General features: G+C 37.1%; 3 protein-coding genes across 3 annotated transcripts; all 3 read left to right on the top strand.

Annotated features, from left to right (window-relative positions):
* The first annotated feature begins 1,649 nt into the window (after positions 1 to 1,649).
* LOC142982269 (trypsin, alkaline C-like) lies at positions 1,650 to 4,183 on the top strand. The gene is made up of 4 exons (XM_076128693.1): positions 1,650 to 1,798; positions 2,248 to 2,425; positions 3,265 to 3,520; positions 3,780 to 4,183. Exons 1-4 carry the CDS (start codon positions 1,759 to 1,761, stop codon positions 4,098 to 4,100), a joined length of 795 nt encoding a protein of 264 aa, XP_075984808.1. The 5' UTR covers positions 1,650 to 1,758; the 3' UTR covers positions 4,101 to 4,183.
* A 418-nt stretch (positions 4,184 to 4,601) lies between these two features.
* On the top strand, positions 4,602 to 6,443 carry LOC142982271 (trypsin, alkaline C-like). Its single transcript, XM_076128695.1, has 4 exons — positions 4,602 to 4,703; positions 5,112 to 5,289; positions 5,651 to 5,906; positions 6,066 to 6,443. Exons 1-4 carry the CDS (start codon positions 4,664 to 4,666, stop codon positions 6,384 to 6,386), a joined length of 795 nt encoding a protein of 264 aa, XP_075984810.1. The 5' UTR covers positions 4,602 to 4,663; the 3' UTR covers positions 6,387 to 6,443.
* A 5,738-nt stretch (positions 6,444 to 12,181) lies between these two features.
* LOC142982298 (trypsin, alkaline C-like) lies at positions 12,182 to 14,948 on the top strand. The gene is made up of 4 exons (XM_076128722.1): positions 12,182 to 12,251; positions 13,192 to 13,354; positions 13,802 to 14,063; positions 14,511 to 14,948. The coding sequence occupies exons 1-4, from the start codon at positions 12,215 to 12,217 to the stop codon at positions 14,820 to 14,822; spliced, it is 774 nt and encodes a 257-aa protein (XP_075984837.1). The 5' UTR covers positions 12,182 to 12,214; the 3' UTR covers positions 14,823 to 14,948.
* The last annotated feature ends 868 nt before the right edge of the window (positions 14,949 to 15,816 follow it).

The following is a 15,816-nucleotide window of genomic DNA, read 5'->3' on the forward strand; positions in this document are numbered from 1 at the left end:
CGGAGAGCACTCAAAGCCGTAGGTCTTGCGCCTGAGCCGTTGGCCATGCCCCTGGCTTTTCACTAATCGTGTCATACGTACCACCGGGCTATAAGCGTGAAGGAATCAATAGTATGCTTGTGTATTTTGCACATACTCAGACACTATTTACGATGTTGCCCACAGTTGGCCGGTTTCAATGAAATTGACTGCTGTGGCTGAAAATCGAGTAGTAGGAGAATATAATTATTATACTCAATCTTACTTTGTGTTCCTGAATCAAATGATACCATTTGTTGCCTAATTGTGCTAGAGTAAGTAGGAAGGAATGGATAAAATTGTCTAACAAAAATGATATTTAAAGACCGACGGCGACGAAATGGATTAAATTATTATTTAAGCTCAATCCAAATAAAAAACCCAGTTTGAATAGATATATGTCCGGGTATCGTTATAATATAATATGTCTTTAGAGATAATAAATTAATCTATAAATATATTGATGATACGGTTGATGTATCACAAGGAATAACGTTTGAGGCCACATAGCAGGCGATATGGCGATCTTATTCGTTCTTGTTGCTATTTAATATTGAAAATTTTTACTCATACATATGTATATGTATTAATGTACTTTGTTTTTTTTATGTTGTAGCCAGTGATAGCCGAGTGGTTTAAGTTGGCGCCTCCCACGCAAGTGGTCGCAGGTTCGAACCCGAGGCAACACACCAATGACTTTTCGAAGTTATGTGTGTATTAGAAATAATTATCACTTGCTCTAACGGTGAAGGAAAACATCGTGAGGAAACCTTGCATGCCTAAAAATTTGTTTAATACATTTATTGAGGGCATGCAAAGTCCCCAACCCGCACTTGGCCAGCGTGGTGGACTTAAGGCCTAACCCCTCCCCTTCGTTTGGGAGGAGACCCTTGCCCTGCAGTGGGACAGATATGGGTTATTAAAAAAAAAAAAAAAAAAAAAGCCAGTATATATCACATCAGTGAAAACTTTTAATTGACCTTAATCCTTTATATTCATCTACTATATTTAATTGCTAGCTGTAAGTTTCTTAAATTGTAAAATAAAATAAAATATATAGAGTCACGAAAGACTAGAGTTTTGCATTTGACTGTTTTACATAAAGGATTTAGACTTTCAGGATGACAACACAAAAAACTTATTTACACCAAATTTCACACAATTGGAAAATAGCATATAATTTCAACACTATTGTTCAGACCATCAAATTAAATAACCTTTTGAATAGTTCAAGTTTAGGATTGGGTAAAAATTCGTCGTCGGCCGATGAGATGCATTGCTCCACGTTTGATTATAGTGTTTGATTAGGCGCCCATAGCCAGTTGCACTGCGGTCATTCCATAAATGGGTGACCGCATAGTGGTATTTGAACTGGGCGTCTCCGTGCTTCGGAGGGCACGCAAAAAGTCAGTCCCGGCTGTTGTCTACTAAGATAACAGTCGTTAAGCCATGTCAAAGGCCTCTCGGGTGGCTTGAACAACTTTGATACTAGGTTGACCACTAACCATACGACAAACAAACAAACACAAGAATTATTTTAAAATGGTCCTCAACAATTATAATGAAATTTGTATTTAATCGTTTCTGATATCGTTTATTTTATGGCCTAGACAGTAATCTTCGCTTTTATTAATTTACAAGGGATTTGTAGGTATCTATTACATATGATACATTATATTATTACATATGATAGGTATATAAATTGCCCGGTGAGAGAATAAGAACAGTTTTAGCAGAAACATGGCAGCACTCTTTCTCCTAGCCCTTGCTGTTCTCGCAGGTATTTATTCTTTATATTTCATAAATTTTCTTAATTCTTACCTTCATTTTATTCTCCTGGATCTCGTAATTCAGCAATATTATATTGAACAGGTTAATATATTCATTTTGAATTCAAGAAATCTGTGCCAGGATTCATTTTTGGGTAGCAGTTTCAAAAACGTTTTTATAACTTAAATTTTTGCTCTCTGAACGAAAACCATTGCTTATATAATACGTATGGCATCATACCTTTTAACTTTTTTATGATACATATTAATATATTAAAGAATAAATAATATTAAATAATTATTAAATTCAAGAATTATTATTTTAAATTACCATGGTCCAATTTTAATTAGTATCTCTAATGAACTCTAAATGTAAGCATTTAGTTTCGGATTCAAATAAACCATAATCTGAGACAGCTCATATTTTACCTCTCATACTCATACAAATTTTTCTTCATAGGGTCCACTGAGGCCGCCTTCCGCATCGTGGGAGGTTCGCCGACCACCATCGACAAGTACCCCTCCCTGGTCCAGGTGGACTCTCTGGGCGTGTTCACTGGTATCTGGGGCCAGTCCTGTGCTGCCAACATCTTGAACTTGAGGAATGTACTGTCTGCTGCACATTGCTTCCATGGACCGTGAGTACATTACCTACAATAAGCCTTTGACCGCCACGGTCGACTATAATCGACAAGTCAGAACGTGCTCATGATGCTATATTTTTGTTGAAATTTGCCCATGAAAGCGTCATGACTCGTGGCGGTCAAAGAGTTATTATTGTATTAGCCGCCTTTACACAAATACTCTATTGCACGTTCTTAGGAGCATACAGGATTACGCGCGGGAATACAGCGCGATTTTTGCTCGCGATTTTCTTCCCCGGCTTGATAGATGAGCTCGGCGCGTGGTCTTTCCTTCTCCTTACACGAGCGCTCTTTCACGCGCGATTGTTGTTTCATGCGCGATAGTGTGTTTGTGTAAATGGGGATTTCTTTTTGCTATTTTTCTTTCGTGTCTCTCACATGACTTCTCAAATAAAAGTTGAGACTTTGTGTCTACAACGTTGTCTGACCTCTAAATTGACTTATGCCCGGTTTCTGAGGTGCATTTAGCGATAGTTTATCTTTCCAATAGCGTTTAAGCAGATAATATAGACATGACAGTAAGAATAAATAAACAACCGGTAAATGTGCCTCGGAAACCTTAAATGTGTCCGACTGGCTGCTTATTTTTTATAATCAAAATATTGCACATATTGAATTGGTACAGTGCCACTTATCTAAAAAGTATTCAACGGTTACTGACATACATTTTATCAAAAACTTATTTTTCGACTTCGGGCTCTTAATTAAAATATCCTAAATAATAGTTTTAAGAAGTAATCAATGATCCTAGTAAATAAGACAATCTCAAAATAGCTACGGGCAGTGTCAAATCTTTTTACAGAAATAAATTAAAAATCTACAATTATTTTCAGCAACTACCGTCCCGATCGCCGCCGCATCCGCGCTGGCTCTACTTTCCGTAACACCGGAGGTATCCTGGTTTACGTCGAGAAGGAATACAACCACCCCACTTATGGCAGTCTCGGCTTCGACGGAGACATCAGCGTGGTCAGACTGCGTGATAACCTGATCTACTCCCCTGTCGTTGCCCAGGGTACCTTCATCTACCAGGGTGCTGTGTTCTACGATGGCTTGCCTGTTATTCACGCTGGTTGGGGCGCAATTTCAGTAAGTTTATTCTGATTTTAAGGGGCAGTTTGATCCACGACTTGATTTTACTCACGTTTTCAAAAAAAAAATACTAACAAAATTTTAAACTTTGGCGTACCTTAAAGTTTGCTAAAGTATTCAAATTCAAGGTTTTCTTGACCTACTCCCGAAATTGGCCGGTTCTCGAAAACGCCCAGAGAAATCGTTTCTTGAAAAAACTCAGTCGCATTACTTTATTCTTCAAACTGGAGTAATCATGAGTATTTCTTTCTAACAGCAAGGCGGACCTTTATCTCCCGAGCTCTTAGACGTCACAATCTACACAATCAACAACGCCCTCTGCCGTGACCGTTACCTCAGTTTGACCATTCCTGGAATCATCACTGAGAACATGATCTGCGCTGGTCTCCTCGACATTGGTGGTGCTGATGCCTGCCAAGGAGACTCCGGTGGTCCATTGTACTGGAGAGACGCCACTTACGGTGACATTGTCATCGGTGTGGTGTCCTGGGGTCACGGCTGTGCTAATGCCACCTTCCCAGGAGTCAGCACTGCAGTTTCCTCATACACTGACTGGATTGTCCAGACTGCTCTTTAAGGTTATAAGTACAGTTTTGTTCAAGAAGTTATTTTGATGTGAATGTGAGGCTTAAGCTCTAGTGTAATAAATAAGTTACTGAATTTGTTTGTTTTATTTTTACACTAAGTTCTTACCGGATTAGGCTCAGTGTTTTTTAACTCATCGCTGTTACATTGCTGGGCAAAGGTGTGCTCGCAAAATCATGAGAGGAGTAAGGCCTTGTTATAGTGTATATTGATAAATATTTACCAATCAATTTTACCTATCTTCAAAAATATTGAGTTTATAAGAAAAGGAAAGTGAAAATTGTGTCTCCTGGAAAAGGTTGATAATCTAGACAAGAGTGGAATAAAACAAGAGCATCTGGCGCAAATAGGGGGAGGTTTATGGATCAAATTGGGTGACAAGATTCGTTGTAAACCGGAGATGGTCTTGTTAAAAACCCGCTTCGTATCTAATCGCTTCTAAAATCGTTTGCTTATCTGCCCTGGCGGTAATCTTCATATTTATTGCTTTACAAGGGATTTGTTTGCAGTATATAAAGTACAAGGGGCAAGGATTAGCTCAGTCATAGCAGAAACATGGCAGCACTATTTCTTCTTGCTCTCGCGGTCTTCGCAGGTATGGATTATTACATTTGTTTCCTTATAAATTGCTACCAGTCCACCTTCATTTGCATAGACCTCCCATCAAAGTATTGATAGTAATTGACACAAGATGGATTCTATCATTACCGAGAGAGATGTCTTCATTCCATTTATCTATCTTGATTAAAGCTCCATTAACATCATATTTCCACACAAATCAGTTATGGAAAAATCCTTAAATATATATTTTTTTAATCTTGTTAACCACCATGGGCATTAATTGGTATTGCACTTTTTAGTCGTATTATTTTTAAACAAAGTAAAACGTAACGGTTAAAACCTTATTTTTTGCAATACCATATATGGGCTCACATGCGGTAGAAGGTTTATTTATGTTTCGCCTTTAAACCCCGGTTCCATAATCATCGTTTTATATCCTCAGGGTCTACTGAGGCCGCCTTCCGCATAGTGGGAGGTTCTCCCACCACCATCGACAAGTACCCGTCGATCGTCCAGGTGGACTCTCAGGGTGTGTTCAGCGGTATCTGGGGCCAGTCCTGTGCTGCCAACATCCTGAACTTGAGGAATGTGTTGTCTGCTGCTCATTGCTTCCATGGAGCGTAAGTCTACTATGCATGGAATATGGCTAGAACGAATAATAGTATTCGTTACCCGTTATTGTCGTGAGCTTTAAAATTATGGATGTAAGACCCACGATGCAGCCGGTGTATTAGAAGTTCTAATATCCTAAATTGTAAAGATTTAAGGCGCAGGATCCCTTATCATTTTCAAAATAGATTTATTTTTTAAACGTATAAATTACAACAATTGAGTACGTTCAAGACTAGAGAGAGAGAGAGATAGCAGACAAACATAGAACGCATGTCGAATATGTTATAGACTCTTATTACTACTTATGACCTTTACCTGTTTGTAAAAGGCAACAACAGAAAAAAATCTTTATTAAATTCCCTTTTTCAGTACTTACGATCCCAGCCGCCGCCGCATCCGCGCTGGTGCCACTTACCGTAACACCGGAGGTATCTTAGTCTACGTAGAGAGGGAGTACAACCACCCCACTTACGGCAGTCTTGGAAACGATGGAGACATCACTGTAGTCAGACTGCGTGATAACCTGGTCTACTCCCCCGTCGTTGCCCAGGGTACCTTCATCTACCAAGGAGCTGTGTTCTACGATGGCTTGCCCGTTATTCATGCTGGTTGGGGCGCAACCACTGTACGTATATCTTGGATTTTTTAGATGTGATTATTAGCAGTTCTGTAAAACCAATTTTTGTTGTTGAGACTATTGACAAAATTACAAAAATTGCTCGAGTGGGTTGTACAAATGGTTGTTTCCTCGCCAGAAATTCTTATGAGTATTTTTCCTCTGCAGCAAGGTGGATCTGCATCACCCGAGCTTCTAGACGTCACAATCTACACCGTCAACAACGCCCTCTGCCGCGAGCGTTACCTCAGCCTGACCATCCCTGGCATCGTCACCGAGAACATGATCTGTGCTGGTCTTCTCGATGTTGGTGGTGCTGATGCTTGCCAAGGAGACTCCGGCGGTCCTTTGTACTGGAGAGACGCTACTTACGGCGATATTGTCATCGGTGTGGTGTCCTGGGGTCATGGCTGTGCTAATGCCACCTTCCCAGGAGTCAGCACTGCAGTTGCCTCTTACACTGACTGGATTGTCCAGACTGCTCTTTAAATTGCTGCTGTGGAACTTTGAGGTCTGTCTGTGGAGCGTAATAAATAAGTTATTTTATTTGTTGGTTTTATTTTTAGACTAGTTGTTTGTCTGATGAGTTATATATAGTGTTTATGGATTAAGGGTATCGGGGGAAATACATAAGATTAAACATATACATAGCTTAGACATTATCATTATATTCATTAAAAATAATGGATTAAAAAAACCCTAGCCGATAATGAAGTTTTTTATAGAAGTTTTGTCATATCATAGAAAATAATTCATTAAATAGCTTACGTCAACGCGTAGAAGAGTGCCACTACGTAGCTAATGATAACGATGAAAAAGTTACAGGCAAATATAAAATCTTTACCTAGAATAGGTACCATAACTTCTGTAATTATTTGAAGGTAAATACTTTCTAGCATAAAACATAGTTTCAGACAGGTTGTAGGTAAGTATATAAATATTATACGGAAAAAGTTGCTGAATTTTGCATAACAATATAATGTCATCTCTCATCAATGGAAGAAATAATCCTTATTGCTCTAAAAAAGGAAATGTCTGGAATCCAGAGCTTTCTCATTATAAGGTTTGGGACTCCTTTTCAATATGCCTTTGGTTTGGAAGGAAATACCGACCCGAGGATACCATATGACCTTATCATGACATTTGTTATCACATTTTTTATAGTTTTATTATTTCAATACATAGTTCGGTAGGTAGTAGCCAAATAGGTAGCAGTAAACCGCCAACCTTGAATTATATTATTATTGGTAGTTTAGATAATTTAAATTGCTTCCAATAAAATATGATAAAACTAAATCTACTGATATTAGTTGTATAATAAAGTAACAATAAAAAATGTAGTTACCGAGGCTATTAAAATGTCTCATGATCTAGCAGGTTTTGAAAAAATCCTATAATTTGTTTTTGCCAAACATACAAATTACGATTATTTTCCCCGTGGCCTATCTGTGATGTTCGCATAGGTTTTGAATTCCTGGATGCTGACCCGAAATTTATACTTCTAAAACGTGTGTCCTTAATTAGGGTATTCTAGGAAATATATTGAATGGGAAGCCTTAGGTTTCCGATAAGATATGATGTACCGTGTAACAAACAAATATTAATAATATTTCACAGTGTAGAGAAAGGATGAAGATAGCCGAAGTGTCAGCTGGGCGTTCAGCCTGTCTCACAAGATATACTAGAATTTGAGGTTTAACGATTGTGGCATGCCACGTTGCTACTATTGCGAGAGAGGGTCGTAGATTCAATTCATGAAAAGTGGTATGGACGTTTCTGGGTTGCACAGTCTTTGCATGAACTTAAAAACTTTTAAAATATTATGATGTATCAACATGGTGCTTGGTAATTTGGCAGCGACTGCCATCAATCATCCTTATTTTCACTTTTTTGAATAATGTCCTTTCATGCACCCAATAATCTATATATGCTAGTACTTAACATTATAAAAAGAAAAGCTCTTGCAAAAAATGTGAATAGTGACATCTAGTAAGTACTTACTGTACTACTTGTTAGTTTGGATGCAACTACAGCATTGACACCACTGGCACGACGAAGTATATTAAAATTATTATAGATGTCGCTTTTATAAATACAATATAAGACCGTAAAATGTGTTATCTCTACCAGGCCCCATAAAACATTAGCGTGATTGTCACGTAAAATGTGCGTACCATGATGAATATTAATTTAAAAGATAATAATTACATTTGTGTATTCATTCTTTAATACCTAACTTTTGTTGATACATATTTAGCCAGCATTTTTTATTTGTTTTAATCCATTTGTTTTGGAATCTTGGCTATAAATATGTTGCAACTATGCATTATATTACGTACTAGCCTGCTATAACAAGCGAAAGCACATACGTAAGAAAATATCATCATGCATTTTTCACACAGGAGTTGGTAGAGACCAAAGAATGCCACTAGCAACGATCCTTGCAAACTTCCCTTGTCTCATTCATATCCATATATCTTGTAATACAGGATCGGCGATTACGAGTACTACGCATCTGACCTTTTTGCAAAAAATCGCTGATATGATCTGTGTATGTCTTTCTAGGATGTCCCCACCATTAGTTACATCACATATGGGGAAAATTATGTGTTTTACAGCAAAACCATGTAACCAATTTCAATTTTATTTTGATTAGAGATCGTTTTATTCAAAAATAAAGTCTTAAGCAGTTGCTGGCGCTTCAAAATTTCAAAAAAAGCTTTTCCCAAAAATATTTGTATGAAATTCTAGCTCAGTCATATTTAACAAGCTCGAGGCTTTAACATTACAAAGACGAACTAAACCTGTAGCGACTAAAGTTATCAACTAAGTTACACTTCAAAAGGAATTTAGACAAGTTATTCAAATTTTGTACTAAACTTTCGTAAAATTATGGATCAGTGTTAGTACTAGGTTGCCCCGAAGGTTTTCTCGGGGCTATGCTGATTATTCCACTTCTTTTGATCGTGTGGTTGTAGTAAAATCACAACTGTCAAAAAAACTATTTTTAAAATCTGACAAGTTCTAGATGCAAACGCGTGCAAGCAATACAAACAACTCTTCGATATTATTATTTTTGCTATAAAATATGGTTTATCTCGAGCTTTAAAGAAATAAAATATGTAATTTACAATCAAGTTACGCCCGTTGTACTCGTAACCGGCGATCCTGTATGACAAGATGTATGGCTGTGAATAAAGAAGGGAAAGTCTGTAAGGACCGTATCAAGAGGCGTTCTTTGGCCTCTACCTGACTCTATTTAATTATTATTCGGTACTATGATAATGTTGTACTAAACCCAGGCGGGTGGGGATCCAAATTCGAACCCTCCCTTATTCTTGGAGGGGTGTTTTGACCTAATATAGGGGCAGAATGAATCCATGTGCCGTATTCGTCACTACTGAAATATTTAATTCGGTACTTATTTAACACTAGCTAACCCGCGCAACTTCGCTTGCGTCACCTAAGAGAATGGGTCACAATTTTCCCCGTTTTTGTAACATTTTTCGCTGCTACTCCGCTCCTAATGACCGTAGCGTGATGTTATATAGCCTATAGCCTTCCTCGATAAATGGGCTATCTAACACTGAAAGAATTTTTCAAATCGGACCAGTAGTTCCTGAGATTAGCGCGTTCAAACAAACAAACAAACTCTTCAGCTTTATTATATTAGTATAGATACATTTTGTACGATAAGGTGACGTCACAAGGTGTTGTAAATCAAGCATCGATATCGAGTAAAGCTTGGCTTAATAAACAAATATTTTATCAGTGATACGTCATAGTCGCCGGCTTCCGTAATTTTTATTGGATTTCTTTTCGGCATTTTATCATTTTGGAGTTGTTGCAATTTTGGCATGATTTTTTTTAAATTATCAAGGGAAATGGCTGTTTACTGAAGACTTATTTTTATATTATTTCCTAGGATTTTGCAACTTCTCCTTTGGCGAAAACGTATATCATAAGAATCAGTATTTTTACTGTAATGACCAATGGTGAAAATGTAGAGGTACAATATTTTTTGATCAAAGTCCCTCTGCACGTTAATAGTATTCATTATCAAACTGAAACGTTTTTCTAATTTCATGGATTAACAACTACTAAACGTACATATTTTACAGGTTATGTATGACATAATGGGTCTATCCCACTAGTCCCGTTGAGTTGTCCAGTGACGGGACAACCAGCACTATTTTGTCCCAGTTGTCCCGTGGCGGGGCCAGTGACACTGTTTTGGTGCCAGTTGTCTCGTTGCAGAGAATCATGGGACCACTGGGACAAACGGAAGCGTCAATACCATTAGTTCCATTGAGTTGTTTTGTGACAACAGGTACTTGGTACTTTGGTAAGATAGCAGATGTTATACAAACTAGTACATTTTAACAAAGATAGGTGACCCGACAAAATGTATGCATGAGATGTTGTGAGAGGCAAGGGAAGTTTGTAGGTCCATACCTACTTCTATGAAAAAGGGCATGATTTTATGTATATTTATGGGTCAAAATCTCAAATACGTAATATTGAAGTTAATCGACTGTACTAAATACGACGGATAACTGCGCACGACTCAAAGGGAATAAATACAGTTTACACCCATATAAGTATATTTATTTGCCATAGTCATCGTCAACAGATATCCATAATCCGTGAATTTTAAAAGAATTAACAAATGATTTAAGTACCTTATGATAAAGGCCGAGCCTACTGCCGTTTACATAAATCAACCAATGAGAACGTGTTAAATTAAATGTTGATCTTTATCCAGAAGGAAATACATACAATCACGCCTTTGTATGTTTTTATAGGGTCGATCTAAAGTGTTTTATAGTGATTGTCACTTAAAATTTCGGTTTTTACATCACTCTATTCAATTTTCAAATAATATATCAGCCTTTCTTCCTTAAAACCCAGTTACCTGGGATATAACACGATACCACACGGTACGGCACTGGATGTCAGACTTTCAAGCTTCTCAGTACGACGGACAGAGTTCTAAAATCTTTGAAGATGACAGTCTCTTTTACGCCCACAATCTAACGTGCCTTCCGAAACATGGAAAAACTTGGTATGTATAATAAAAAAAAAAAGCGTAGCTTAACCTGAGAGTCTAAGGTTAAGCTGAGTGAGATGAGTCTCAGGCTGAGACTCATCTGTGTGGAAACTGTAAATCAGCCACTAGCTCTTCTGTCGTGAAATGGGAGCTTTTTATACATTATTTCTTTATGAAAAATGCAAATATATGAGCATATGCAATACGTGATCACTATACTATCCTTGTTGCAAAGCCTCGCCCACACACAGTGGGTGTGTGTTATATACCCACTTTATCGTATCAACATTGAACAGTTAATCTGTAACACTAGGGTGCATGATTATCATCAAATACGAAAGTGCTTCTAACATTACATTATCGTTTTATCAAAGTGCAAAGGTTTTGGGGGTCTGTGCAGCTTTTAAAAAACCGTTTTGATACATCGTACAAATGGTTTTATTTATTAGTTACTCAGTATTACCGAGCTCAAACGGTGAAGGGAAACATAGTGATGGAACTTTGCATGCTTAAAAATTGTTTAACACACAGGGGGTCTGCATGCCCTCAAGTAGAGGGCATGCAGACCCCCAACCCCCACTTGGCCAGTGTGGTGGACTTAAGGCCTTGCCCTCCCTCGTTCGGAAGCAGTGAGACAGTAATAGGTTAAAAAAAAAAACAACAATTCTTACAATAAAGGCATTTTCGAAACTTCTATTCTTCTGCTATCCACGTTATAGGTTTATAAGGTTATTTGAAAGGTATTACACCATACACATTGAAGAAATTAATTATTATCGATGAATAGCCAATATCTATTTGTTGATTAACTAAATTATTAATTATAATTATGGTTTCCGGGTTATGAATACTGAGATTATTAACAATAGTACGTTTTTTTGTCTGTCATACCGATACTTGTCAACTGTCAACTTTTTTTAAGAAACCGTTAAAAATGTATAAGCTTGTAATTAGTTTAATTCTAGTGACTTTTTGGCTTGATCTTGCAGATTAAACTAAAAAACAAAGCATAGATTTTCGCACTATAAAGACATCTTTACAATCTAATCAATGAACTATTACCGCTAGAAATTATTTACTGCAATAAACAACATAATAAAACAATCAAATTTTCATAAAAAACTAGTCAACGGGGCCAAAAAATGTTGAAAAATTTATCTTGGATAATCAAGGCGGGATTATATGCGTATATAAATAAAAGATAATATATAATGTGGATGTATATAAGGTAGGTTGTTTAGGGATTAAGGTATATTGTGTGGTTACAATGTCGGCGATCAAATTGGCTGTTACTCTATTAGCAGGTAAAGATTGAATTTTATCTATTCATCGGAAGTAGTTAAGTCAGATTTTTATTACTTCGTAGTTCAAGACCCCCATTCGCACTTGGTCAGCGAGGTGGACTCAAGGTATATGCCTCTCTCATTCGGGAGTAGACCCTTGACTTACTGTGGGACAGTAATGAGTTAAAAAAACAAATCCACATCCATTTTATTACACAAACATTGATAGATTGAAAGATTTAGGTTGAATCAAATATTTAGAGGACATTGGCAAATATTTTCTTCCTGACTTTTGTCAATCTCTTCTCAATTCATTGTCTGCGCTTAACCATATACAAATTTAACGAAATAATAACGCAAAGGCATGCTTACTTTCAAATTTGAAAGCATATAGAAAAATGTACGCTTGCATCATTTATGACTTGATTTATTGCCCAAAGAACTAGTAGTTATTGCTAGTGGCACACGACAATATTGTTTTATTGTTAATAGCTCTATAAAAGATTAATCCGATATTGTTTAATATATGTGCTATTCTAATTCTACGTCACTTTGGTCTTAAATATAAAGATAAGATTGTAAGATTCTGAAGTTGTTGCAACAGAGCATTACAGTTTACATTTCGTTAATTTTTTTTTCAATCATCTTAAATTTTTGTTGGTTCGGTATTTGATGTGGTCTAAACTGTAGTTTATTTGATTAATTTACTTTTTTTTAACGGATTCTTGTTAAAGTCATCCTTAGCATAGGTATTTTATTACCAATTTTGGAAATATATAGTCAGACACCTGAAAAACATCCAACAGCTACATGAAACCTAATAATAAACGTAATTTTGCCTATCAAACACCCCAATTAAACATCATAGAGCACTAAAATAGTCAATCAACTCTTAAAAATTACAAAATTTACAATTATCACCAGCTCCACCTTCAACTGTAATTTGTAATTGTAATTTCAGGTCTTACCTGCGTCCTAGCTCTTGGCGAGCAGGCAACGATAGCAGAGTTCCCCAGTATTGTCCAGGTGGAGGATCGTGTCGGAGCTATCTGGCTGCAGCAATGCGTCGGCAGCGTGCTCACTTCCTACCATATCCTGTCTGCTGCCAGCTGCTTCTCTGATGTGTAAGTCTACTTATGAAGTTGATTCTAGATAGGAGTTTAAAGCTCTTCTTCTTAGCTTTACCTTCTGGATTAGCGATTAATTTACTAACTGTAATTTTATCATCCCATATTTTTAAACCCCTCCTTCATTACGGGAAAAGACCCTTGCCCAGCAGTGGGACATCAATGGATTAGATTCATTTTTATTTTATTATAATTTTATCATGCGTCAGTATTTGATTTTAAGAGAATTTTGAATTCGAAACATACGCTTTCTACAAAGTACAAAACATTATTTGTTTTGAACTCTGCTCCTTCTTTCTCAATCATTTCATTGCACATTCATAATGAAGTATCCCAAGCCATAAAAGATTTCACATTTAAAAGATACGACAGAAATATATCATTGTCATGATGATTAGATACCTACATATTATTAAGAACAACATAAATTTTATTCTTCTTCAGCCAATATTCCGCCCGCAACCGCCGTGTCCGCGCCGGTACCTCCTACCGTGGGGTCGACGGCCTCGTCAGAGAAGTCTACGCGGTCTACAACCACCCCACATACGCCACCCCCGGCATGGGTCAGGATGGAGACATCAGCGTCGTTCGTCTGACCACCCCTCTCACCCTGGGCGCCACCATCGAGCAGGCTTCCATTCTTGGCGAGGGTATCTACTTGCCTCCTGGTCTTGAAGTCACTTTGGCTGGTTGGGGAACTACCGCTGTGAGTATCACTTCTGTAATTAATTAACTTCGAATATCTCAAAAAATTTAAGTGAAATAAGTTCTTTTCTATTTGAGTAGCACTGCCATTAACTCGACTCAGAGTTGATACTTGTTTTGCTTTTCATATCGTTGAGATTATGAGTCATATAAAATTCAAACACATTATACAAATCTTAACAATGAGCCTCATTTGAGAGTTCAAATACGATGTGATAACTGTTCTATTTTGTTAAGCTACTCAGTTCTTGAAGAATTAAAATATATTTTATTAGCTCTCTTTTATTAAAACCCGAAACTCAACTCGGCTTATCGAAAATTCAACACCATATTTACAACAATTTGAGCATAGCCTTTTTTCGGCAAGCGTAGCTTAACCTCAGAGATCGATCCGCGTGGCTGTTGTTCACAACAATTACTAACCACTAATTTTCAATTTTCTCCACAGGAGGGCGGCCTCGTCGGCGACGAGCATCTCTACAGCCTAGATCTTGTCACCATCGACGACGACAGATGCCTGGAGACCTACCTCGGAGCCTCCACCCCTCACACCATCACCGAGAACATGTTCTGCACAGGTCTTGCCACTGGTGGCCGAGACCTGGACTCCAGGGATGCTGGAGCACCCCTGTTCTACTCCGGCGTGACTGTAGGTGTGGTCTCCTTTGGCGTCTCTCGCGGTGAAGACCAGTACCCAGTCGTGGCTACTGCTATTGGATCTTACACCAACTGGATTGTGGATACTGCTTCCAGGCTGTAAATTATTTGTGATATGTATTTGTAAGGTTTTGTAAATTAAATAAATATCAACTCATTAGCCTACTGCTGGCTGCTCCCTTTTAATTAAGGAGGATGTTAGATGGAAGTAAAAGTATGTTTTAATATATTTGTCTGTTTTATTGGAGAAATTTAAATAATCTCATCTGTATCGTGGGATGGATGAATTACAAGTTTGTACAAAATAATAACCAGGTACTACTACTAATTGGAGGATAGCCCACTGCTTTATATCGGGCACGTCAACAAACGTCAGACTACTTTTGAGAATGATTAGAGAAATAAAAGAATAATTAAATAAAAAAGACGAATTGGATTTGATCGACCTGGGATACATTACCGATAGCGCCACAAAGGCAGTCAGACCTTTGACAATCATACATTTCAGTATTTGATGAACAAATACTTTGATTTAATTCAGTACATCATTATACCACTTAACCCACAGTTAAGCAAGCAATCAGCATTAGCTAAAGACAACAATTAATTACCGACCACATTGTCTTAACAGGCCAATTAGAATGACATTAACGCATTTAGCCAAATTAACCAACAATATTTGATTACTAGACCACTATATGGTCTAGTAATCAAATATTGTTGGTTAATTTGCTTAGAAACTATAAACTTAACTAAAACAAACGGTTCAACAGCAACAAAATTAAAGTTTGAAAAAGTACACTATATATTATCCTACAATGCTGAGATTTTGCTTAATTCTTGCATCGGCTGGATCATATAATCCCCTTTAAAACAATGTCACGTAATATTGTTACGAAATAATAGCAAACTGTCCTGTAAGATTGCAAATATTTTTTTTAATAGGAGTTTATACTGCAAGTTATAGGTATAAAGCTAAATTTTAAGATTTAAAAAAAGTGAACCGTTTCAATGAACAAGATGTCATTTAAACTCATTTTATATTTCCAAATTATATTCATAAACAAAGTTATTCAGAGACCAATATAGACTTATAA

Source organism: Anticarsia gemmatalis, chromosome 21, assembly GCF_050436995.1.
Source record: "Anticarsia gemmatalis isolate Benzon Research Colony breed Stoneville strain chromosome 21, ilAntGemm2 primary, whole genome shotgun sequence".
Classification (NCBI taxonomy): domain Eukaryota; kingdom Metazoa; phylum Arthropoda; class Insecta; order Lepidoptera; family Erebidae; genus Anticarsia; species Anticarsia gemmatalis.

Excerpts from the sequence above, each read along its gene's own strand:
- LOC142982269 (XM_076128693.1), top strand. The coding sequence starts at position 1,759 with ATGGCAGCACTCTTTCTCCTAGCCCTTGCTGTTCTCGCAG. Across the intron at positions 1,799-2,247 it reads AGCCCTTGCTGTTCTCGCAG|GGTCCACTGAGGCCGCCTTC; the intron begins GTATTTATTCTT and ends TTTTCTTCATAG. Across the intron at positions 3,521-3,779 it reads CTGGTTGGGGCGCAATTTCA|CAAGGCGGACCTTTATCTCC; the intron begins GTAAGTTTATTC and ends TCTTTCTAACAG.
- LOC142982271 (XM_076128695.1), top strand. The coding sequence starts at position 4,664 with ATGGCAGCACTATTTCTTCTTGCTCTCGCGGTCTTCGCAG. Across the intron at positions 4,704-5,111 it reads TGCTCTCGCGGTCTTCGCAG|GGTCTACTGAGGCCGCCTTC; the intron begins GTATGGATTATT and ends TTATATCCTCAG. Across the intron at positions 5,907-6,065 it reads CTGGTTGGGGCGCAACCACT|CAAGGTGGATCTGCATCACC; the intron begins GTACGTATATCT and ends TTTCCTCTGCAG.
- LOC142982298 (XM_076128722.1), top strand. The coding sequence starts at position 12,215 with ATGTCGGCGATCAAATTGGCTGTTACTCTATTAGCAG. Across the intron at positions 12,252-13,191 it reads GGCTGTTACTCTATTAGCAG|GTCTTACCTGCGTCCTAGCT; the intron begins GTAAAGATTGAA and ends TTGTAATTTCAG. Across the intron at positions 14,064-14,510 it reads CTGGTTGGGGAACTACCGCT|GAGGGCGGCCTCGTCGGCGA; the intron begins GTGAGTATCACT and ends TTTTCTCCACAG.